Below are 25,174 nucleotides of genomic sequence, written 5' to 3'. Positions count from 1 at the left end.
CATAATCTTCTTCATGGAAGGATGGCCCATCGCTTGTCCTCGGATCTTGGAGCCAGCATGGAGATGTGTAAAGAGCTTAGGAGTTGTGGAGAGATCATTTTTGCGGGTTGTGTCGGAGCTCCTCATCGATGTCGACCATGGATAATCTATGCACCTACTATGGTGGTTGTTTGTCGGCTTCGTCACGATGCCTTCAATCTTTCTGGGCGAAAGATGGGCATATTTCTTTCTCCCGGGCCAGGAGCCAACGGGGAGGCAATAAAGCTTCTACTCGAAGTCCTGTTGGGAAACGTTGCATGGAGAAAAAAAATACACACACACGATGATCTATCCATGGAGATGCATAGCAACGAGGGGAAAGAGTGTGTCTACGTACCCTTGTAGACCGTAAGCGGAAGCGTTTCACAACGCGGTTGATGTAGTCGAACTTTCTTCACGATCCAACCGATCGAGTACCGAACGTACAACACCTCCGCGTTTAGCACACGTTCAGCTCGGTGGAGTCATCCGCCTTCTTGATCCAGCAAGAGGGCGAGATAGTGGATGAGTTCACGGCGGCGAGGTGACGGACGGTGATCGTGAAATGATCTCCGCAGGCCTTCGCCTAAGCACTACGAAAATATGACCGGTGGTGTAAACGGTGGAGGGGGACGCCGCACACGGCTAAGATTCTGTTCTTGTGTGCTAGGCGCCCCTCCCTCATATATATATATATATATATATATATATATAGGTGGGGGAGGAGGGAGCAACCATGAGGGCGCCCCAAGTAGGCTGAATCCTACTTGGCGTTTCCTCCCAAGTGGCGCCCCCTGCCATGTTTAGGTGCGGGGGGGGGGGGGGGGGGGGGGGGGGGGCAGGGAGGATGCCCCCCCTTTCCTTTCTTTCATGAGAGGGAAAGGCAGGAGGGGCTAGCCCTCCTCTTTTTCCTTCCATAGGGTTGGCCGGCTAGGGAAAGGGGCGCACCAGCCCCCTGTGGGCTGGTCTGTCCCTCCCTTGGCCCATTAAGCCCATATACCTACTGGGGGGTGTCCGGAACCCCTTTCAGTGACCCGATGGCTACCTGGTGCATCCCAAAATCCTTTCGGTGTCCGAATATCATCGTCCTATATATCAATCTTTACCTCCCGACCATTCCTCGTCATGTCCGTGACCTTATCCGGGACTCCAAACAACATTCAGTCACCAAATCATATAATTCATGTAACACTATATCGTCAACGAACGTTAAGCATGCAGACCCTACGGGTTTGAGAACTATGTAGACATGACCGAGACACCTTTCCGGTCAATAACCAATAGTGGAACCTGGATGCCCATATTGGCTCATACATATTCTACGAAGATCTTTATCGGTCGAACTGTTATGACAATATACATAATTCCCTTTGTCCATCATTATGTTACTTGCCCGAGATTCGATCATCGGTATCTCTATACCTACTTCAATCTCATTACTGAAAATCTCTTTACTCGTTCCGTAATACATCACCTCGTAACTAACTCCTTAGTCGTTTGTTTGCAAGTTTATGATGTGTATTACTGACAGGGCCGAGAGATACCTCTCTGATACTCGGAGTGACAAATCATAATCTCGATCTATGCCAACTCAACAAACACATTTGGAGATACCTGTAGAGCATCTTTATGATCACTCAGTTACGTTGTGACGTTTGATACCACACAAGGTATTCCTCCGGTATCTAGGAGTTGCATAATCTCATAGTCCAAGGAATGTGTATTTGACATGAAGAAAGCAATAGCAATAAACTGAATGATCAATATGCTAAGCTAACGGATGGGTCTTGTCCATCGCATCATTCTCCTAGTGATGTGATCCCGTTATTAAATGACAACACATGTCCATGGTTAGGAAACCTTAACCATCTTTGATCAACGAGCTAGTCTAGTAAAAACTTACTAGGGACATAGTATTTGTTTATGTATTCACACATGTATTTAAATTTTCGATCAATACCATTCTAGCATGAATAATAAACATTTATCATGAATAAGGAAATATAAAATAACAACTTTATTATTGCCTCTTGGGCATATTTTCTTCAAGTCCATGACCTGCTGCTGGTGCTGCTATGGAGGTCGTGGCGTATCAAGTTGTTTCGTCTTTGGCGACGTCGTGGTTGGTTTTGAGTGGAGGTGGATTTGAAACCAAACTACAATTTTCTATGTTGCTTGGGGGGTTTCTCCTTATAAAAGTTAGTGACTTTCGTGTATTTTTTGTTTTCTTATAGGTCTTGGTTGTAAGATGTACTGCTCCACCTCTTTGGTCCTTCTAGACCCTTCCCTATCCCAGAAAAAGGAATGTTTATCCGAAAATGGCAAACGGAGACAAAGCTCCATGGAGGCATTTATTTGAAAACTTCAAAATTCGAACTTTTCAGGTTCAAAAATTCTGAAAATAAATACACATATACCTAGATACATAATGTACATGTATGCAAATTTTCAAGTCGAAATACATTAAAATGTGAGTTACGCAAAAAAGACAAATTTGGGGCCTTTTAGCATATAAAGTCCATGATTTTGGTTTTTTTGTACAGCTTGCGATTCAACGTATTTCATCCTGAAATTTTTCATACATACACTTTACATCCTTGCATACATGTGAATTTTTTTCAGAATTTTTTGGAACTGAAATTTATGAATTTTGAATTATTCAAAATAAAGGGCTCCATGAAGCTCGGTCTCCAAAATGCCCTACTCATGTTTATCTATCTATATACTACTATAAAAATATCCAAAGGGAAGATCCAATTAAACTCGACCATCAAACTATATCAACCCAACGACCTAAATTGCTTCAACAAATGAGTGCTCAACATATTTAGTGTGCAATTGATGTCAATACCAAATTTCAATGTTGGCACTAACCATGTACTCTCTTCGTTCCTTTATGTAAGGTGTATTTTACTTGTCACGGTGACCAAGGCACAAAATTATAGAGAATTTATAACGGAATTACCCATGGATAATTCGTTTGCTAACGACAAGTAAATCAGTTAGGCCAGGGTATAAAGAGATACATGCAATCGGGGAAGAAATAATTTCCCTTTTTTAGAAAGAGAGATGCAGACAATCGGTACTTTTCTTTTTTCTGTAGGGCTAATTTTTTGAAGGAATTGAAAGAAATGCATCTTATGTTGTGAAATTTTATAAAAAAAATACACTTTATATAAAAGAACGAAAAAGTACGCAATTACCATCACCCTGCAAAACAAACATGTGATTACTAGCATATGTAATATGAGTTTGTAATTAATATCCTTCCTAATATCAGTATTAAATACAAGCTCGTAGTTAATATCCTACCTAAGAAATCTCAAGCATAATGTAAAATTTAAAGAACAGGAAAATGACAAAACATGATTTTAAGAATGATGAACGGTACGTGCACTGTTCACTCTTCACTGTTAAAAGTGGACAAATTTGTTTTTTTTTGTGTAGATCTGCTCATAATGTATTTCACCGTCAAACTTTATACACATGCCCTGCTCGCTAAAGACCATATATTAAGTAGCATAAATACTTACAAAAGCACCTTTACAGAAATTCAAAAACACATTTAATTCTTGGTGGCGCCGAAGTCCTTTTTCCGTGTGCATCCAACGACAGAGTGCGCTTTGAGCAAAGTTTGCTTTTGTTCCACCCGTGCAATCTCCCCCAACCAACCTCATCCCCCGTTAGTGTCGCCGCCGGATTAAATCCCCCAGGCCACCACACTTTTTTCCTCGGAGGCAGCCACTAGGGTTTAGGTCCAGGGGCACTTGAAATCGCGGAACCGCACGGCAGCACGCTTTCCTCTTTGGGTTGCCTTTGCCTCTCGTTGATGGCAACTGGCATCATAGCAGCCGGTCAGGAAATACACGCATGGATCCGCCACGCCGGGCAGGTAGGCATGCATACTATTGGTCTACTGCCCCTTGCATCATTTCATTTTCATTTTCATTATGGAGAACCAACAAACGTGGAGAAGAGAGGTCGGCGCCCAGCCGTCCTGAACCGTGGAAGTGGCCAGGCAGCAATGCAATTAGAAATGAGTTTCCCCGATTGCAAAATATCAGATTTTTTGCGCGTATAGCAGTTACAGAAGAGCAGGGGGAGTCTCTGGATGCGAAGAACTGCTTTGTTTAATGTGACGACGCATAAACAAATGACGGCAGACCGATTTCATGCGAGAGAGATGAATTTCCAAAATTGCATTCCATCGGTTTGTGCATGCAGGTTACAAACTGCCATGTTCTCTATGTCCAAAAAGACTAAAACGCAAAAGCAGATAACAGCCGAGCATCTATCTATATGACAGGGGATATGCAATTCTTACTGGAGCTAATCGAAGCAAGGATGAGGAATGGAGCAACTTGTACGCATACTGCTGTCTGCCGAGACTTAATGTCTTCGCTCCTTTTATCAGCACATAAAAATGCAAGAAGCAACATGAAACTCGACCAGAAAAACAAAAGGTTGAGTGTACAGTCAAATAGTCAGCCAGCCAGCTTTCGCCAACCTGCGGAATTGGAAATGAGGCAGCGTCAGGAGCCATTATTCAACTCCAAAATGAGCGAGCCACCAAGTTTAAGGACATAAATACTTGCAGAACTAAGTACTACTCCCTCTGTCCCAGAATATAAGAACGTTTTTGACACTATGCCGGTGTTAAAAACGTTCTTATATTTTGGGTCGGAGGGAGTACAAACTAAGTTCATGAAATACGAATTTCCGGAATCAGCTGAATATTGGTTTCAGCTTTCTGTACCATATTCATTAGATCTACATTTTTTGTTCCAGATCTGAGGCTTATTCTGGATAACTTCGTAATGAGTTGCTTCAGTACTTGAGCATATATATGCTGAATTCATTCACACTGTACATGTGAGTCTCAGTTATTGCACTCTATTCTATTTTGACCCTACACAATTGTAAAGCTCATGTTGACGGCACAGCTACCGAATACTCCTATATACAGCTATCTATGCATGGTTCAAGAAACTCCAGGTTCCTTGCAAGCAGAAACAAGATATCAGACAAACAATATTTTATTTATTCACTACAAGGTACTACTCCTTCCGTTCCAAAATAGATGACCCAACTTTGTATTAACTTTGTTATCCTAAATAACACCAGGAAAGAATGTTATCATAGATAAGAAACTCACCATCCGTCAAAAGGTGAGAAAATATTAGCTCATTCCAAGCATCTGGAACTCCGGGAAGACACCAGTGGCTACAATCAAGTATGGTAGAAGGATGACTCCAAATACCAATATGCGCATCACTCCTGAAGGCCCCCATCAAAGTCACATTCAGTATAGTGACAGGAACGCTCATGTTCGCAACAACATCAGCAAGTATATCCCTAAATTCACTCCTGTCAGCTCCTATGGCCTCGGTTGTAGGTCTTTCTGTTACTTCGCATACCTTTTGGTTCAAGCCACTGAAAATAAGAAGAAAAAACAATTACTGTATGTTTTTCAAATGATAACTTGGATGATGTCTGTACTCCACAATCATAGCGGGATTACACCTTCCGTTCAAAGGCTAGAATTATAATGAAGTAATAATGAGGAAAAATAAAATATATTAGGGAAAAGAATTCAGTGTATGTGTGAAACTCACCTCCAATGAGATGGCTCATATGTCCGGAAGAAGACACGTGTTCGTTTTAAATCCACTTTTTCCTTGACCCATGAAGCCCATGTTTCCAGTGCCATTTTGAAAGCAGAATTAACTGATGTTCCCAGTTTAAGCAAGCCTCCAGCCTCAAAATAACAACCCCTGTTGTAAAGACCAAACTAGAATCTCTAAGATTTATGAAAGAAAGGTTACTACTTGATAATTAACAACCCCCGCCAAAAAAAAATTCAAATTTGTTCAATAATAACAACAAATTCCAACACATACTAAGACCAGGCAATGAAGTTTCTTTGGCATTTAAAATTTACTCCCTATTTTTGCCATGTTTGTAAGATTTGAACTCCAACAAATAGTAAATGCATGAAACTTAGCATCATCAAAACATACTCCCGTACTTGGCATCATTTTTTGCCACAGTCATAGCAGGCTTATCATTTTTTGCCACAGCCTTTACAATTGTGGCGATATCTTACAAACATGAAAAACAGGGCCTAATTTTTATACCAAAAAATGAAATAATCTGGTATGGATGCATGAAACCTAGCATCATCAAAACATACTCCCGTACTCAGTAGTGCCTAACCAGCAACCTTCCTCAGGTGAGGCCTACAATTTATTAATATCAGCCTCACTAAGTTTTCGCATAAGAACCTAACATCCTTTAATGTTGCTTTGACCTCAAGAAATAACAAGAAATGGTACGGAGTTAACTTTGCAGTACAATCCGGTAATTAGAAATGGTATGAAGTTAGCTTTGCAATAACACAATCCGGTGATTCGTTTTTGTCTATTTGTGACCCTCGGAAGTTTTGCTACAATCAGTCCTGGTCATTGATTCCTTCCAAAGGAACATTCTGGTGCCTGCTTGGCTTACACTGATACACACACACTATCAATTATTAAGGATTTTATTTTGAAAAACAGGTATACTTAACCAAATATACAAACAGCTAATTGCAAATGTTTTTTTTCTGTAAGTCTAGCGTTTTTGTTTCGAGACAGATATACTAAACCAAAATATAAGATCAGATAATTGCAAATCAGCATGGTTGTGATTATAACAATCCCAAAACAATTACCCACGAACAAAACATGCTAAGAATTAAAGCAAGAACACTCACATGTCAAATAATTTGCTGGGAGTCCACCAATGCCCTGAATTGAAAATAAGCACGTCGGCATTCACCCATTTCCTGCTAAGATCATCCATCTTATCCAGCTTGAGAATCGCGCGGACCCTTTTTGTCACATGTAGAGGAGGAGCAGGGGTCTGCTGTACAAGGAACACCGACCGAAAGAACTCCACACTGAGGTTGAATGACTCAAATCTCACTCCTAAAAATCGGATCGTCTTCGAGATCTGGTTGCCATTCACCTCATAAACCTTCTTGGGGTCGTCCACCCCTGTCATGAGCATGCAGATGAAGGACTCCCACTGTGTTCGGCTCATTGAATCCCCCACAAACACGACCCTCTTCCCTCTCAGCCACTCCAGCACGCTCCGGGCGCTGAAGCGCGGCATGTCGCACTGCCGCGGCTTCCACCGCCACTTGAGGTACTCGGTGTTCCTCCTCCCGTTGGCGAGGCAGTTGAACCCCCTCTCCGCGAACGGGCACTCCGAGCTGTTGTACAGGGGGTACCTCTCGTCCCGCACCCAGCTGCCGTCGAACACGTTGCAGGTGTCCAGACTGTCGCCGGCGAACTCGGCCACCGCGCGGCCCTGGCCCTGGCCCTGGCCCAGGTACCGGGAAACATAGAGGTACAGGCCGCAGGAGAGCACGAGCGCGGCGGAGGCCAGGCAAAGGGCCAGGGCGACGGTGCTCTCGAAAGACGGGCCAGACGGTGACCCCCACCACTTGCGGTTTGCGGCCGCCGCGGACGAGACCCGGGGGCTCCCTACGCCGCCCCTCGCTGTGAGCCGCGCCGACGTGCTCCGGCTGAAGCTCGCGGTCACCATCTCGCCACCGCGGCCGCCCCCCGATCTCCCATTCGGCAACTATACCCGGCCGCGATCTGCGAGCCGGCTCGAACCAGTTCACCGCGAAGCCAAGCTCGCAGCGTGCCTGTCCCAGTCCAGGAGCTCCGAGGAATCAGACCAGATCCAATGTTTCCCGGTGCTTGATTCAGAGTTTTCCCGCACCAGGGGCCGGGATCGGGAACTCACCGGGTTCCGCCGACGGACTCCCCTCTCCGGCGATCGCCGGAGCGGACGACACGCTGAAAACCAGCTGGCGGCGAGGCGGTGAGTGACCTGACCTCGCGACCGGCGGCTGGATGAGCTCTCGTCTCGCTCGGGGAAGGCAAGTTCGAACAGGAAGAGCCGAGGAAGGAGACGGCTGGGAAGGTGGGGTGGGGGGTGGGTGGATGGATGTTCCCTGTCATGTTGACCACGGACCTAACTTGCTGCCACGTTGGCTCCAGGATCGGCGGCCCCACATGGCAGCTGCCGCATGTCCCGTGACGTGGCTTGCCCGGCGTGCGCGCGCGTGGTTTCACTTGTGCGCGGGGAGAGGTGGGTGGAGGAGGACACGCCGGCATGGCGGCATGGGGTTCTGATTATCATCGGCAAGGCCAGAGACGGCCAAATGTTGCGTTGCCGGAGAGCGGCAAATCCATCCATCTCCATCGACGTCGGTCACATAAGCATGCGACTCGGTCGGAGTTTTGCCGTCTTGCGGCCTCTTGTTCGTAAGGATAACTGGCGAGCGCTGAGAGGGGACGTTAAGCGGATCTTTTTCTTCTTTTACAATTTTATTACCTACTAGTACGTAGGTGGGAGATGACAAATCCTGCCATTTTTTGGCGCAAAAATTCTCTTCTTCCGAGGAAATGCCATGCCTTATGAAGAAACTGCCAACTCATATCAAATGTCAACCTCTCCCAGCCAACGTTATATTGCGGTCCCTTTTTCTGGATTACGCATGTTGCGTATCATTCTACTGATAGAGCGTAGAAGTTATATGATGACGGTTCTCGTATAGCATACGCTAGAAGACGCATACAAGAACACATTTCAGCTAAGAGAGAGGGGGTTGCTTAGCCCCAAGTAGCATGAAAATCAGAGTAGATGGATGTTGAGGCTTAGCCCTTTAGCACCCGCTTTCACCTAGGTGTGAACTTCCTCTTGTATGGTGTTGAACTAGGTGGGTATGCGATGGCATGGCACCGTCAAAGATACTGGGAGAGGATGGCGTGTCATACGATGCAAGATACGGCACAGCCGATGAGTAGGTGATGCATTGTCTCGTCTTCTTGGTCGTAGGGAACACATTCAGATGTGTGTGGCGGTCCATGACGGGCGAGGCGCGCCGAGTCCATTGTTTCCAAGTTAGTTGCAAGTGCAGCACTCTCGTGGTGTATACGTCGCTATCCATCCAGCATCAACGGATGGTGCCGGGCTGCGGCCTTAGAGAGATACAGAGGAGACTACGCCATATGTCGACGTACTCCACTGTGGCCTCCGCGCCAAGGGCACCACGGATATCATGATCCATGCTTGTTGCAGGATGGCCGCGGGCAAGGCAGTGGCTCCTTCGCTAGCGTGATACGAGAGCAACTAGGGTGTGCGCGATCTCCGAGATGGATGCCCTATTGAAAGTGTAACGAATCCTCGAGTAGTTTTGCTAATTAATAACAACATATATGTCATTGAACTAATGCCTATTCAAAGATAGATTTCAGGAAAATTCAATGTTGGCATGGCAAGGACATGTGGATGTGGCCCCCTCAAAATGCGAAGGAAGCACATTGGCAAAAGCTTCAAGACTCTTCATTAAAGCAATTCTGCCACTGGACCTTGAGGCGCGCCTGATACTACCTCCAACTCTCAGCTCACCAGGAAGAATTCGAAAAGTAGCATGTTCTAGTGTTATTCATCATATATTTGTTGTGAATCAACTATGACAAAACTGTGTGACAGTAAATACTTTTTGTCTAGAAAGCATAACTTTTGAATCAATTGCTCTTGGGGATGTAGCTCAAATGGTAGAACGTTCGCTTTGCATGCGAGAGGCATGGGGTTTGATCCCCCGCATCTCCATCTTTTGTCTCTATTTTTGCACTTTCTCAAAGGTATAGTCCTTTTTAGCGGTTCTCACTTCTCAGAGGTATTAGTCATCTCGTTCGTTTCAGGATTTTCTTTTTCGAAATTCGTCTTTACAATTTTACATTGGAAGCCCAGTGTGGATCATATTCGCTTCCTGTTTTCTTGTGGTCCATCTTTAATTGCGCATGAACTTTACCTTCAAAGCCCAATATGGACAATATTCGGGAGCTCCTATTCGGCGCTTCAGGCGCCACGGAAGTTCACCTTCGCCCACACGCCGGTGCTGGTGGGACGACTCATGTACATGATCGCATTTGACAAAAAAAGAGAAAAAAGTAATCGGAAAAAACATGATGAATTTGAAAAAAGTTGATCAATCTTAAAATAAGTTCATCGGATTTGAAATAAGTTCACTGATTTTGAAAAACAATCATCAAATTTGCAGAAAGTTCATAAATTTTTGAAAAAATGTTCATCCATTTTGAAAAAAAATCATCGAACTTGCGAGTACTTTCTATAAAATTCTTTGATTTTAAAGAAAAGGTGTTGCTTGGTACGCGAGGTTTCGGAGTGCTTGGCGGGTGGTGGTACTTCTCTGGAGGGTGCAACAGGTGTCGGCCATCTTCGCTTAGTTGAGTTGTCGTTATCGACATTTGTTTCTTTTTTCTTTCTCTTCTTTTTCTTTTGGGCTCGTTTGTGCTGCAGCCCCAACAAGCTCGTTGTATCGGTTAGTCGTTGCTTTATAATCTAAAGCGGGGGAGACTCTTTTTTGTCTAATCTCTCGTAACGAAGACCTTGCATTAGTTGTGGTGGACATGTTCACAAAGTATGCTCATTTCATTGCTCCAAAACGACATATTACAATGCATATAGTAGCTAAAGCATTTAGTGATCATGTGTTCAAAATAAGTTTGGCTCCATTTATTGTCACTTCCAGGGATCGGATTTTTACCAATCAATGTGGAAACATTTGTTCAAGAAATCAGCAGTTAAATTACACATGAGCACCTCTTTTCGTCCACAATTTGATGGTCAGACAAAGAGTCAATGTTTTGAAAATTATATCAGGTACATGGATTTTGCACAACGAAAGAAATGGAACATTTGGTTATCTATGGCAAAGTGGTGGTATGATACAAGCTTTCACACATATCTTAAGGTGGTTCTGTTTTAGGCCTTATATGGTCACCCCTGCCCTCAGTGCTGAAATGAATCCGCTCACTGATCCAAGAGAACACCTCAAGTAGGACACTAATTTAGGGCCAGTTCTTTTCACGATATAATTTTGTAGAATTATGATTCTGAAAACTGCCCACAGAATCGTGTGCCCACATAATTGTCTGTCCAGTTCTTTTCTATAATTCTAGCTTGTGATTGTTGTATGAGCTATCTGTTGAAATGCCTGAAATGCCCCTAGAGCATTTTCAATCGTAGAATCATAGTTATTCAAATTTTGACAGCATACTTTTATATAGCTAGCACCCCCTAATTTTGAATTCCCTAATTCCAGTTTTGGATAAACTGCTAGCATCCAACGGTATTTTTACAGAGAAGGAAGACAGAGAGGAGACAAAACAGAGAGGAGAGGAGACAAAGAGGAGAAAATCTCACCTGAGGCGATGGCGGCAGGCGGAGTCGGGCGAGGCAGTGTCGGGGGGCGGGGGGTCCAGGCGAGCCGGCGGGGCGGTGTTGGGTGTGTTGGGGAACATAGCATGCAATTTAAAAAAAATTCCTACGATCACACAAGATCTATCTAGGAGGTGCATAGCAATGAGAGGGGGAGAGTGTGTCTACGTATCCTCGTAGACCGAAAGCGAAAGCGTTAGGTTAACGCGGTTGATGTAGTCAAACGTCTTCGTGATCCAACCGATCAAGTACCGAACATACGGCACCTCCGAGTTCAGCACACGTTTAGCTTGATGACGTCCCTCGAACTCCTTATCCAGCAGAGGGTCGAGGTAGAGTTTCGTCAGCACGACGCCGTGGTAACGGTTGTAAGGGCATATTTATCCCTTAGTTGTTTTGGTGATTGATGACAATGTGTTTGTGGACTAATCGTGTGCACTGAGTATTTCAGACAAATCATGACTAGGCACAAGATGATTTCATGCCCCTCGAAGACTGTTGAAGACGGTGTTTCTCTACGTTTCTTTTCGGTGGATTTGAGTCATAGGAAAGTCGTACTATTAAGAGCGGGTCCGCATCGGAAAGGTTTGGGTGGAATCATAACGTACACGTCCCCTCCTTTCGCACCCCTTTCCTTTGGCTCTTTGGAGCATCCTCTGTTTAACCGTGTCTCTGCGAAATTAAGGATTTCTAGTGTTGCCGCTCTGAGGCTCGCGGTAGTACTGCTCTTTGGAGCGGTAGTACCGCGGGGCCTTACGGTAGTACCGGCCGTAGGCACGGTAGTACCGCAGGTGCTCACGGTAGTACTGCTTCTTGGGAGCGGCAGTACCGTGGCCTCAGGCCAGGCTCAGCCGCTCCAGCGGTTGTAGGGGCGGATGTAATTTTTTACATCCGCGCCTTGCGTGGTAGTACCGCCCCTTGGGTGCGGCAGTACTATGAGCCCTGGCCTGGCACAGCAACACGAGCAGAAGTAGGGGCGGATGTAATTTTTTACATCCGCGCCCTACGCGGTAGTACCGCTCCTGGCTTGCGGTACTACCGTGTCGGATTTTTGCACAGATCCCAACTCAGCGGAAGTTGCTACGGATGTATTTTTATATGTATATGCCTTCCCATTCTGGACTATCCCTGTCTTGCGGTAGTACCGCAAGGGGGAGTGGTAGTACCACGCCAGCGGTTCTACCGCCCTCTGCTTCATCGCATTAGGGTTAGTTTGGTTCCTGCTGCATGGGCGGTAGTACCGCGGTGCCTCGTGGTAGTACCGTGTGCCCAAGCGGTAGTACCGCGTCCCCGGTGAGGTAGTACCGTGCTTCGCAGGCTGAGTTGGTGGATAACGGTTGGATTTGTTCTTCCACTATATAAGGGGTGTCTTCTTCTCCGGTCGACCACCTCTTCCACCTTTAAGCTCCATTGTTGCTGCAAGCTCCATTTTCGCCCGATCTCTCTCCCTAGCCGATCAAACTTGTTGATCTCCTAGGGATTGGTTGAGAAGGCCTAGATCTACACATCCACCAAGAGATATTTGATTCCCCCACTAATCCCTCGCGGATCTTGTTACTTTTGGGTGTTTGAGCACCCTAGACGGTTGAGGTCACCGTGGAGCCATATTCTAATGTGGTGAAGCTTCGTGGTGTCGTTGGGAGCCTCCAATTAAGTTGTGGAGATATCCCCAACCTTGTTTGTAAAGGTCCGGTCGCCGCCTCCAAAGGCACCATGTTGGGGAACACAGTAATTTCAAAAAAATTCCTACGCACACGCAAGATCATGGTGATGCATATCAACGAGAGGGGAGAGTGTCGTCTACATACCCTCGTAGACCGTAAGCAGAAGCATTATGAGAACGCGGTTGATTTAGTCATACGTCTTCACGATTCGACCGATCCAAGTACCGAACGTACGACACCTCCGAGTTCAGCACACGTTCAACTCGGTGACGTCCCACGAACTCGGATCCAACAGAGCTTCGAGGGAGAGTTCTGTCAGCGCGACGGCGTGATGACGGTGATGATGATGCCACCGGCGCAGGGCTTCGCCTAAGCACCGCTACGATATGACCGAGGTGGATTATGGTGGAGGGGGGCACCGCACACGGCTAAAAGATCAACTGATCAACGTGTGTGTCTTGGGGTGCCCCCTGCCCCCGTATATAAAGGAGCAAGGGGGGAGGCTGGGCGGCCGGCGTTAGCAAGGCGCGCCAGGAGGAGTCCTCCTCCTAGTGGGAGTAGGACTCCCCTTTCCTAGTCCCACTAGGTGGGGGAAGGAAGGAGTGGGAGAGGGGAAAGGCAAGGGGGCGCCCCCCCTTTCTTGTCCTATTCGGTCTCAAGGGGAGGGCGTGCGGCCCTGCCCTGGCCGGCCCCTCTCTCTCTCTCCATTAGGTCCCAACAAGGCCCATTAACACCCGGGGGGTTCCGGTAACCCCCCCGGCACTCTGGTAAAATCCCGATTTCACCCGGAACCATTCCGATGTCCAAATGTAGGCTTCCAATATATCAATCTTTATGTCTCGGCCATTTTGAGACTCCTCGTCATGTCCGTGATCATATCCGGGACTCTGAACTACCTTCGGTACATCAAAACACATAAACTCATATTACCGATCGTCACAGAACTTTAAGCGTGCCTGTGATCTCCATCTCCAAAGCATCGTCATGATCACCATCATCACCGGCTTGACACCTTGATCTCCATCGAAGCATCATTGTCGTCACGCCAACTATTGCCTCCATGACTATCACTAAGTAAAGCAATTACATGGCGATTGCATTTCATACAATAAAGCGACAACCATATGGCTCCTTCCAGTTGCCGATAACTGTGTTACAAAACATGATCATCTCATACAATAAAATTTAGCATCATGTCTTGACCATATCACATCACAACATGCCCTGAAAAAACAAGTTAGACGTCCTCTACTTTGTTGTTGCAAGTTTTACGTGGCTGGCTACGGGCTTAGCAAGAACCGTTCTTACCTACGCATCAAAAACCACAACCGCTTCATCCAACAATGCCGCTGAATCAAGAATCAACTAGTGACGACAAGCAATATGTATATACCCACGCCCACAACTCCTTTGTGTTCTACTCGTGCATATAACATCTATGTGTTCTACTCGTGCATATAACATCTACGCATAAACCTGGCTTGGGTGCCATTGTTGGGGAACGCAGTAATTTCAAAAAAATTCCTATGCACAGGCAAGATCATGGTGATGCATAGCAATGAGAGGGGAGAGTTTCGTCCATGTACCCTCATAGTCCGTAAGCGGAAGCGTTATGAGAACGTGGTTGATGTAGTTGTACGTCTTCACGATCCGACCGATCCAAGTACCGAATGTACGGCACCTCCGAGTTCAGCACACGTTCAGCTCGGTGACATCCCACGAACTCCAATCTAGCAGAGCTTCGAGGGATAGTTTTGTCAGCACGACGGCATAATGACAGTGATGATGATGCTACCGATGCAGGGCTTTGCCTAAGCACCGCTACGATATGACCGAGGTGGATTATGGTGGAGGGGGGCACCGCACACGGCTAAAAGATCAACTGATCAACGTGTGTGTCTTGGGGTGCCCCCTGCCCCCGTATATAAAGGAGCAAGGGGGGAGGCTGGGCGGCCGGCGTTAGCAAGGCGCGCCAGGAGGAGGAGTCCTCCTCCTAGTGGGAGTAGGACTCCCCTTTCCTAGTCCCACTAGGTGGGGGAAGGAAGGAGTGGGAGAGGGGAAAGGCAAGGGGGCGCCCCCCCTTTCTTGTCCTATTCGGTCTCAAGGGGAGGGCGTGCGGCCCTGCCCTGGCCGGCCCCTCTCTCTCTCTCCATTAGGTCCCAACAAGGCCCATTAACACCCGGGGGGTTCCGGTAACCCCCCCCCCCGGCACTCTGGTAAAATCCCGATTTCACCCGGAACCATTCCGATGTCCAAATGTAGGCTTCCAATATATCAATCTTTATGTCTCGGCCATTTTGAGACTCCTCGTCATGTCCGTGATCATATCCGGGACTCTGAACTACCTTTGGTACATCAAAACACATAAACTCATATTACCGATCGTCACAGAACTTTAAGCGTGCGGACCCTACGGGTTCGAGAACTATGTAGACATGACCGAGACTCGTCTCTGGTCAATAACCAATAGAGGAACCTGGATGCTCATATTGGTTCCTACATATTCTACGAAGATCTTTATCGGTCAAATCGCACAATAACATACGTTGTTCCCTTTGTCATCGGTATGTTACTTGCCCGAGATTCGATCATCGGTATCCTCATACCTAGTTCAATCTCGTTACCGTCAAGTCTCTTTATTCGTTCCGTAATGCATCATTCCGCAACTAACTCATTAGTCACAATGCTTGCAAGGCTTATAGTGATGTGCATTACCGAGAGGGCCCAGAGATACCTCTTCGATAATCGGAGTGACAAATCCTAATCTCGATCTATGCCAACTCAACAAGTACCACCTTTATAATCACCCAGTTGTGTTGTGACGTTTGGTAGCACACAAAGTGTTACTCCGGTACTCGGGAGTTGCATAATCTCATAGTCATAGGAACATGTATAAGTCATGAAGAAAGCAATAGCAACAAACTAAACGATCATCGTGCTAAGCTAACGGATGGGTCAAGTTAATCACATCATTCTCTAATGATGTGATCCCGTTAATCAAATGAAAACTCATGTCTATGGTTAGGAAACATAACCATCATTGATTCAACGAGCTAGTCAAGTAGAGGCAAACTAGTGACACTCTGTTTGTCTATGTATTCACACATGTACTATGTTTCTGGTTACAATTCTAGCATGAATAATAAACATTTATCATGATATAAGGAAATATAAGTAACAACTTTATTATTGCCTCTAGGGCATATTTCCTTCAGTCTCCCACTTGCACTAGAGTCAATAATCTATATTACATAGTAATGATTCTAACACCCATGGAGTCCTGGTGCTGATCATGTTTTGCTCGTGAGAGAGGCTTAGTCAACGGGTCTGCAACATTCAGATCCGTATGTATTTTGCAAATCTCTATGTCTCCCTCCTTGACTTGATCGCGGATGGAATTGAAGCGTCTCTTAATGTGCTTGGTTCTTTTGTGAAATCTGGATTCCTTTGCCAAGGCAATTGCACCAGTATTGTCACAAAAGATTTTCATTGGACCCGATGCACTAGGTATGACACCTAGATCGGATATGAACTCCTTCATCCAGACTCCTTCATTTGCTGCTTCCGAAGCAGCTATGTACTCCGCTTCACACATAGATCCTGCCACGGTGCTTTGCTTAGAACTGCACCAACTGACAGCTCCACCGTTCAATAAAAATATGTATCCGGTTTGTGACTTAGAGTCATCCGAATCAGTGTCAAAGCTTGCATCGACGTAACCATTTATGACGAGCTCTTTGTCACCTCCATAAATGAGAAACATATCCTTAGTCCTTCTCGAGTATTTCAAGATGTTCTTGACCGTTGTCCAGTGATCCATTGCTGGATTACTTTGGTACCTCCCTGCTAAACTGATAGCAAGGCACACATCAGGTCTGGTACACAACATTGCATACATGACAGAGCCTATGGCTGAAGTATAGGGAACATCTTTCATTTTCTCTCCATCTTCTGCAGTGGTCGAGCATTGAGTCTGACTCAACTTCACACCTTGTAACACAGGCAAGAACCCTTTCTTTGCTTGATCCATTTTGAACTTCTTCAAAACTTTATCAAGGTATGTGCTTTGTGAAAGTCCAATTAAGCGTCTTGATCTATCTCTATAGATTTTGATGCCCAATATATAAGCAGCTTCACCGAGGTCTTTCATTGAAAAACTCTTATTCAAGTATCCTTTTATGCTATCCAGAAATTCTATATCATTTCCAATCAATAATATGTCATCCACATATAATATTAGAAATTCTACAGAGCTCCCACCCACTTTCTTGTAAATACAGGCTTCTCCAAAAGTCTGTATAAAACCATATGCTTTGATCACACTATCAAAACATTTATTCCAACTCCGAGATGCTTGCACCAGTCCATAGATGGATCGCTGGAGTTTGCACACTTTGTTAGCAACCTTTGGATCGATAAAACCTTCAGGTTGCATCATATACAACTCTTCTTCCAGAAATCCATTCAGGAATGCAGTCTTTACATCCATTTGCCAAATTTCATAATTATAAAATGCGGCAATTGCTAACATGATTCGGACGGACTTAAGCATCGCTACGGGTGAGAAGGTCTCATCGTAGTCAACTCCTTGAACTTGTCGAAAACCTTTTGCAACAAGTCGAGCTTTGTAGACAGTAACATTACCATCAGTGTCAGTCTTCTACTTGAAGATCCATTTATTCTTGATGGCTGCCGATCATCGGGCAAGTCAACCAAAGTCCACACTTTTCTCTCATACTTGGATCCCATCTCAGATTTCATGGCCTCAAGCCATTTTACGGAATATGGGCTCATCGTCGCTTCCTCATAGTTCGTAGGTTCGTCATGGTCAAGTAACATGACTTCCAGAATAGGATTACCATACCACTCTAGTGCGGATCTTACTTTGGTTGACCTATGAGGTTCGGTAGTAACTTGATCTGAAGTTACATGATCTTCATCATTAGCTTCCTCACTAATTGGTGTAGGAGTCACAGGAACAGATTTCTGTGATGAACTACTTTCTAATAAGGGAGCAGGTACAATTACCTCATCAAGTTCTACTTTCCTCCCACTCACTTCTTTTGAGAGAAACTCCTTCTCTAGAAAGGATCCATTCTTAGCAACGAATGTCTTGCCTTCGGATCTATGATAGAAGGTGTACCCAACAGTCTCCTTTGGGTATCCTATGAAGACACATTTCTCCGATTTGGGTTCGAGCTTATCAGGTTGAAGTTTTTTCACATAAGCATCACAACCCCAAACTTTAAGAAACGACAACTTCGATTTATTGCCAAACAACAGTTCATAAGGCGTCGTCTCAATGGATTTAGATGGTGCCCTATTTAACGTGAATGTTGCCGTCTCTAAAGCATAACCCCAAAATGATAGCAGTAAATCAATAAGAGACATCATAGATCGTACGATATCTAGTAAAGTACGATTACGACATTCAGACACACCATTACGCTGTGGTGTTTCGGGTGGCGTGAGTTGCGAAACTATTCCACATTGTTTCAAATGAAGACCAAACTCGTAACTCAAATATTCTCCTCCACGATCAGATCGTAGAAACTTTATTTTCTTGTTACGATGATTTTCCACTTCACTCTGAAATTCTTTGAACTTTTCAAATGTTTCAGACTTATGTTTCATCAAGTAGATATACTCATATCTGCTTAAATCATCTGTGAAGGTGAAAAAATAACTATACCTGCCGCGAGCCTCAACATTCATCGGACCACACACATCAGTATGTATGATTTCCAACAAATCTGTTGCTCGCTCCATTGTTTCGGAGAATGGCATTTTAGTAATCTTGCCCATGAGGCATGGTTCGCAAGTAAGTGATTCATAATCAAGTGATTCCAAAAGTCCATCAGAATGGAGTTTCTTCATTTGCTTTACACCAATATGACCTAAACGACAGTGCCACAAATAAGTTGCACTATCATTATCAATTCTGCATCTTTTAGCTTTAATATTATGAATATGTGTATCACTACTATCAATATTCATAAAAAATAGACCACTCTTCAAGGGTGCATGACCATAAAAGATATTGCTCATATAAATAGAACAACCATTATTCTCAGATTTAAATGAATAACCGTCTCGCATCAAACAAGATCCAGATATAATGTTCATGCTCAACGCCGGCACCAAATAACAATTATTCAGGTCTAAAATTAATCCCGAAGGTAGATGTAGAGGTAGCGTGCCGACCGCGATCACATCGACTTTGGAACCATTTCCCACATGCATCGTCACCTCATCCTTAGCCAATATTCGCTTAATCCGTAGCCCCAATTACGAGTTGCAAATATTAGCAACAGAACCAGTATCAAATACCCAGGTGCTACTGCGAGCATTAGTAAGGTACACATCAATAACATGTATATCATATATACCTTTGTTCACCTTGCCATCCTTCTTATCCGCCAAATACTTGGGGCAGTTCCGCTTCCAGTGACCAGTCCCTTTGCAGTAGAAGCACTCAGTCTCAGGCTTAGGTCCAGACCTGGGCTTCTTCACTTGAGAAGCAACTTGCTTGCCATTCTTCTTGAAGTTCCCCTTCTTCCCTTTACCCTTTTTCTTGAAACTGGTGGTCTTGTTGACCATCAACACTTGATGCTCCTTCTTGATTCCTACCTCCACAGCCTTTAGCATTGTGAAGAGCTCTGGAATCGTCTTATCCATCCCTTGCATATTATAGTTCATCACAAAGCCCTTGTAGCTTGGTGGCAGTGATTGAAGATCTCTGTCAATGACACTATCATCAGGAAGATTAACTCCTAGTTGAGTCAAGTGGTTGTGGTACCCAGACATTCTGAGTATATGTTCACTGACAAAACTATTCTCCTCCATATTGCAGCTATAGAACTTATTGGAGACTTCATATCTCTCAATCCGGGCATTTGCTTGAAATATTAACTTCAACTCCTGGAACATCTCATATGCTCCATGACGTTCAGAACTTTGTTGAAGTCCCGGTTCTAAGCCGTAAAGCATGACACACTGAACTATCGAGTAGTCATCAGCTTTGCTCTACCAGATGTTCATAACATCTGGCGTTGCCAGGTTTGGCACCTAGCGGTGCTTCCAGGACGTAATTCTTCTATGCAGCAATGAGGATAATCCTCAAGTTACAGACCCAGTCCGTGTAATTGCTACCATCATCTTTCAACTTTGCTTTCTCAAGGAACACATTAAAATTCAACGGAACAACAGCACGGGCCATCTATCTACAACAACATAGACATGTAAAATACTATCAGGTACTAAGTTCATGATAAATTAAAGTTCAATTAATCATATTACTTAAGAACTCCCACTTAGACAGACATCCCTCTAATCATCTAAGTGATCACGTGATCCATATCAACTAAACCATGTCCGATCATCACGTGAGATGGAGTAGTTTTCAATGGTGAACATCACTATGTTGATCATATCTACTATATGATTCACGCTCGAACTTTCGGTCTCAGTGTTCCGAGGCCATATCTGCATATGCTAGGCTCGTCAAGTTTAACCCGAGTATTCTGCGTGTGCAAAACTGGCTTGCACCCGTTGTATGTGAACGTAGAGCTTATCACACCCGATCATCACGTGGTGTCTCAGCACGATAAACTTTCGCAACGGTGCATACTCAGGGAGAACACTTATACCTTGAAATTTAGTGAGAGATCATCTTATAATGCTGCCGTCGATCTAAGCAAAATAAGATGCATAAAATATAACCATCACATGCAATCAATATAAGTGATATGATATGGCCATCATCATCTTGTGCCTGTGATCTCCATCTCCAAAGCATCGTCATGATCACCATCATCACCGGCTTGACACCTTGATCTCCATCGAAGCATCATTGTCGTCACGCCAACTATTGCCTCCATGACTATCACTAAGTAAAGCAATTACATGGCGATTGCATTTCATACAATAAAGCGACAACCATATGGCTCCTTCCAGTTGCCGATAACTGTGTTACAAAACATGATCATCTCATACAATAAAATTTAGCATCATGTCTTGACCATATCACATCACAACATGCCCTGAAAAAACAAGTTAGACGTCCTCTACTTTGTTGTTGCAAGTTTTACGTGGCTGATACGGGCTAAGCAAGAACCGTTCTTACCTACGCATCAAAAACCACAACCGCTTCATCCAACAATGCCGCTGAATCAAGAATCAACTAGTGACGACAAGCAATATGTATATACCCACGCCCACAACTCCTTTGTGTTCTACTCGTGCATATAACATCTATGTGTTCTACTCGTGCATATAACATCTACGCATAAACCTGGCTTGGGTGCCATTGTTGGGGAACGCAGTAATTTCAAAAAAATTCCTATGCACAGGCAAGATCATGGTGATGCATAGCAATGAGAGGGGAGAGTTTCGTCCATGTACCCTCATAGTCCGTAAGCGGAAGCGTTATGAGAACGCGGTTGATGTAGTTGTACGTCTTCACGATCCGACCGATCCAAGTACCGAATGTACGGCACCTCCGAGTTCAGCACACGTTCAGCTCGGTGACATCCCACGAACTCCAATCTAGCAGAGCTTCGAGGGATAGTTTTGTCAGCACGACGGCATAATGACAGTGATGATGATGCTACCGATGCAGGGCTTTGCCTAAGCACCGCTACGATATGACCGAGGTGGATTATGGTGGAGGGGGGCACCGCACACGGCTAAAAGATCAACTGATCAACGTGTGTGTCTTGGGGTGCCCCCTGCCCCCGTATATAAAGGAGCAAGGGGGGAGGCTGGGCGGCCGGCGTTAGCAAGGCGCGCCAGGAGGAGGAGTCCTCCTCCTAGTGGGAGTAGGACTCCCCTTTCCTATTCTCACTAGAAGGGGGAAGGAAGGAGTAGGAGAGGGGAAAGGCAAGGGGGGCGCCGCCCCCCTTCCTTGTCCTATTCGGACTCAAGGGGAGGGGTGCGCGACCCTGCCATGGCCCCCCCTCTCCATTAGGGCCCAACAAGGCCCATTAACCCCTCGGGGGGTTCCGGTAACACCCCCCGGCACTCCGGTAAAATCCCAATTTCACCCGGAACCATTCCGATGTCCAAATGTAGGCTTCCAATATATCAATCTTTATGTCTCGGCCATTTTGAGACTCCTCGTCATGTCCGTGATCATATCCGGGACTCTGAACTACCTTCGGTACATCAAAACACATAAACTCATATTACCGATCGTCACAGAACTTTAAGCGTGTGGACCCTACGGGTTCGAGAACTATGTAGACATGACCGAGACTCGTCTCTGGTCAATAACCAATAGAGGAACCTGGATGCTCATATTGGTTCCTACATATTCTACGAAGATCTTTATCGGTCAAATCGCACAATAACATACGTTGTTCCCTTTGTCATCGGTATGTTACTTGCCCGAGATTCGATCATCGGTATCCTCATACCTAGTTCAATCTCGTTACCGGCAAGTCTCTTTACTCGTTCCGTAATGCATCATTCGACAACTAACTTATTAGTCACAATGCTTGCAAGGCTTATAGTGATGTGCATTACCGAGAGGGCCCAGAGATACCTCTCCGACAATCGGAGTGACAAATCCTAATCTCGATCTATGCCAACTCAACAAGTACCATCGGAGACACCTGTAGAGCACCTTTATAATCACCCAGTTACGTTGTGACGTTTGGTAGAACACAAAGTGTTCCTCCGGTACTCGGGAGTTGCATAATCTCATAGTCATAGGAACATGTATAAGTCATGAAGAAAGCAATAGCAACAAACTAAACGACCATCATGCTAAGCTAACGGATGGGTCAAGTCAATCACATCATTCTCTAACGATGTGATACCGCTTATCAAATGACAACTCTTTGTCCATGGCTAGGAAACTTAACCATCTTTGATTAACGAGCTAGTCAAGTAGAGGCATACTAGTGACACCATGTTTGTCTATGTATTCACACATGTGCTAAGTTTCTGGTTAATACAATTCTAGCATGAATAATAAACATTTATCATGATATAAGGAAATATAAATAACAACTTTATTATTGCCTCTAGGGCATATTTCCTTCACACCAATAGTGGAATCACGACATCTCGCATTATGTGAGTGCATGAGGAGAATACGGTGGCCCTAGTGGCTTCTTGGGGATCATTGTGCCTCCACACCGCTCCAACGGGGACGTACTTCCCTTCAAAAGGAAGGAACTTTGGTAACACATCCTCGTCTTCACCGGCTCCACTCTTGGTTATCTTGTGCCTTTACTTGTGCAAGCTTATTTGTATTATATCCCTTGCTTGCTTGTGTTCTTGTTGTTGTTGCATCATATAGGTTGCTCACCTAGTTGCATATCTAGACAACCTACTTCGATGCAAAGTTTAAATTGGTAAAGAAAAGCTAAAAATTGTTAGTTGCCTATTCACCCCCCCTCTCTAGTCAACTATATCGATCCTTTCAATTGGTATCAGAGCCTCATCTCTTTATTAAGGACTTTACCATGCGAAGAGTATGGTTGACACCGTAGACGGTGAGGAGGAGCACTCCGGTGTGAATCCATTCTCATCTACGGCCGATGGTGGAACCGCGGTCTCTCGTGAGGAATTCAATGTGGCTTTTGGACACATTGAAAACCTCCATGACGACCGAGGTTGAAAGCATGTTTAATAAATTCTTAGAAGAGCTTAAACTTTCTACCGCACCTATGAAAGTGGGTGATTCCACTAACAAGGTGACGGATGCTAACTCCGACAAGGGGGAAGCTACTAGTGAAAAGGCTCCTTCTTCTAGTGGTAAAATTGGCAACAACATCTTTGCCCATGTGGAACCTCCACTTACTTATGGTGGACCAATTCCTTCAACTCACTTGAATCATGCCAGTCCTCCCCCTAAGATTGTGAAAAATGAGGACTTTGATTCTTGGGTTTATCGCTTTAAGCGTTATTTGAACCATGTTAATACTAACCTTTGGAGAATCATTGAAGAAGGTTTTTATCCGCATGACCGAAGCAACTTCATCCCTAAAGAAGCCACGGATAACCAATTCAATGAGAATGCTCTCTTCATCATCCAAGATGCAATTCCACCCGAAGATCTCGCTCATCTCCGGCCCTTCATCATGGCCAAGGATGCATGGCACCATGTTGTTTCCCTCTACAAGGGAAGCGCAAGCATTCAACGCTCCAACTATGAAGTGGTGCAAGATGAAGCTGATGAGTTCGCAATGAAAGAAGATGAAGAACCTCGTGATCTTTATCGGAGATTAACTACTCTCATGGTCTTACTCCGAGATCATGGGAGCAAGGATACGAATGACAATTGGATCAAGCGAAAATTCCTCAAGGCCATGATGCCGTACCACAAGGCCATGTCCTCCGTCATTCGTCAATGGCCGGACTTCCACACCTTGTCCTCAAGTGAGGTGTTGGATGAGTTTGTGGCTATGAGTATCTTGGACAAGACCGCCGGCAATGCGGTGTTACGATCTCAAAGAGCAAAGAAGCCCAATGAAAGAACATGCCGTGCCCCCATGTTTGGTTTTGGTAATTGATGACAATCTCTATGGACTAATGGTTGCCTTGAGTTATATTTGAAGGTTTTGTCCATAGGCTTTTCTTGGAGTACATGTGTTGGTTTCAAGGAGAGTTTGTGTCGACCAAGGTGTTATTCAAGGAATTATCCAAAGATTGGTCATGTGAGAGTTGAGCTTATTGCAAGCATGTCTTGAAGAAGAAGATTGTGTGATCATTCATGTCTACCTTCAAGACATCATTCAAATGAAGAGAATTGGAAAGGTTCAAGGATGATCAAGACTAAGTCAAGAGTGAATCAAGTTGATCAACTCACAAAGCGCAGAAGATGTACCGAGAGGGATCAAGTGATCCCATGGTATGGTAAGAATTGTCAATTACGCTTTGTGTACTAACCCATGGTCTTCATGAGAGTTCTTTGTGGGGTTAGGTTGCGGTGTGCAAGTTCAAGTGGAGCATCACGAAGAGATCAAATGCTTGAAGCTTGCCGTCCTTTGTGGTGATAATGGACTTGTGAAGATGTGCGGAAGAGTGGCTCACCCATAGTGGAGTATGGGGGAGCAATCAACTAGTCTTCATCGAGTCAACACAATCAAGAAAGTGGTCCAACTTGAGGGAGTCAAGATTGTCATCATCTAGCTCAAGTGGACCATGTGCAAGGCAAAGGTTTGCCCTTGATAGGTTTT

The 25,174-nt window shown here is 45.0% G+C and overlaps 1 protein-coding gene across 1 annotated transcript; it reads right to left on the bottom strand.

Moving 5' to 3' along the window:
* Window positions 1–4,198: 4,198 nt before the first annotated feature.
* LOC125545612 (protein trichome berefringence-like 7) lies at window positions 4,199–8,011 on the bottom strand. Its single transcript, XM_048709624.1, has 5 exons — window positions 7,816–8,011; window positions 6,773–7,714; window positions 5,634–5,792; window positions 5,174–5,451; window positions 4,199–4,525 (listed from the first exon to the last, which is right to left on the bottom strand). Exons 2-5 carry the CDS (start codon window positions 7,606–7,608, stop codon window positions 4,503–4,505), a joined length of 1,296 nt encoding a protein of 431 aa, XP_048565581.1. The 5' UTR covers window positions 7,609–7,714; window positions 7,816–8,011; the 3' UTR covers window positions 4,199–4,502.
* Window positions 8,012–25,174: the final 17,163 nt, after the last annotated feature.

This window comes from Triticum urartu, chromosome 3 (genome assembly GCF_003073215.2).
Source record: "Triticum urartu cultivar G1812 chromosome 3, Tu2.1, whole genome shotgun sequence".
Classification (NCBI taxonomy): Eukaryota; Viridiplantae; Streptophyta; class Magnoliopsida; order Poales; family Poaceae; genus Triticum; species Triticum urartu.
This window is presented reverse-complemented; position numbering and strand designations above follow the sequence as displayed.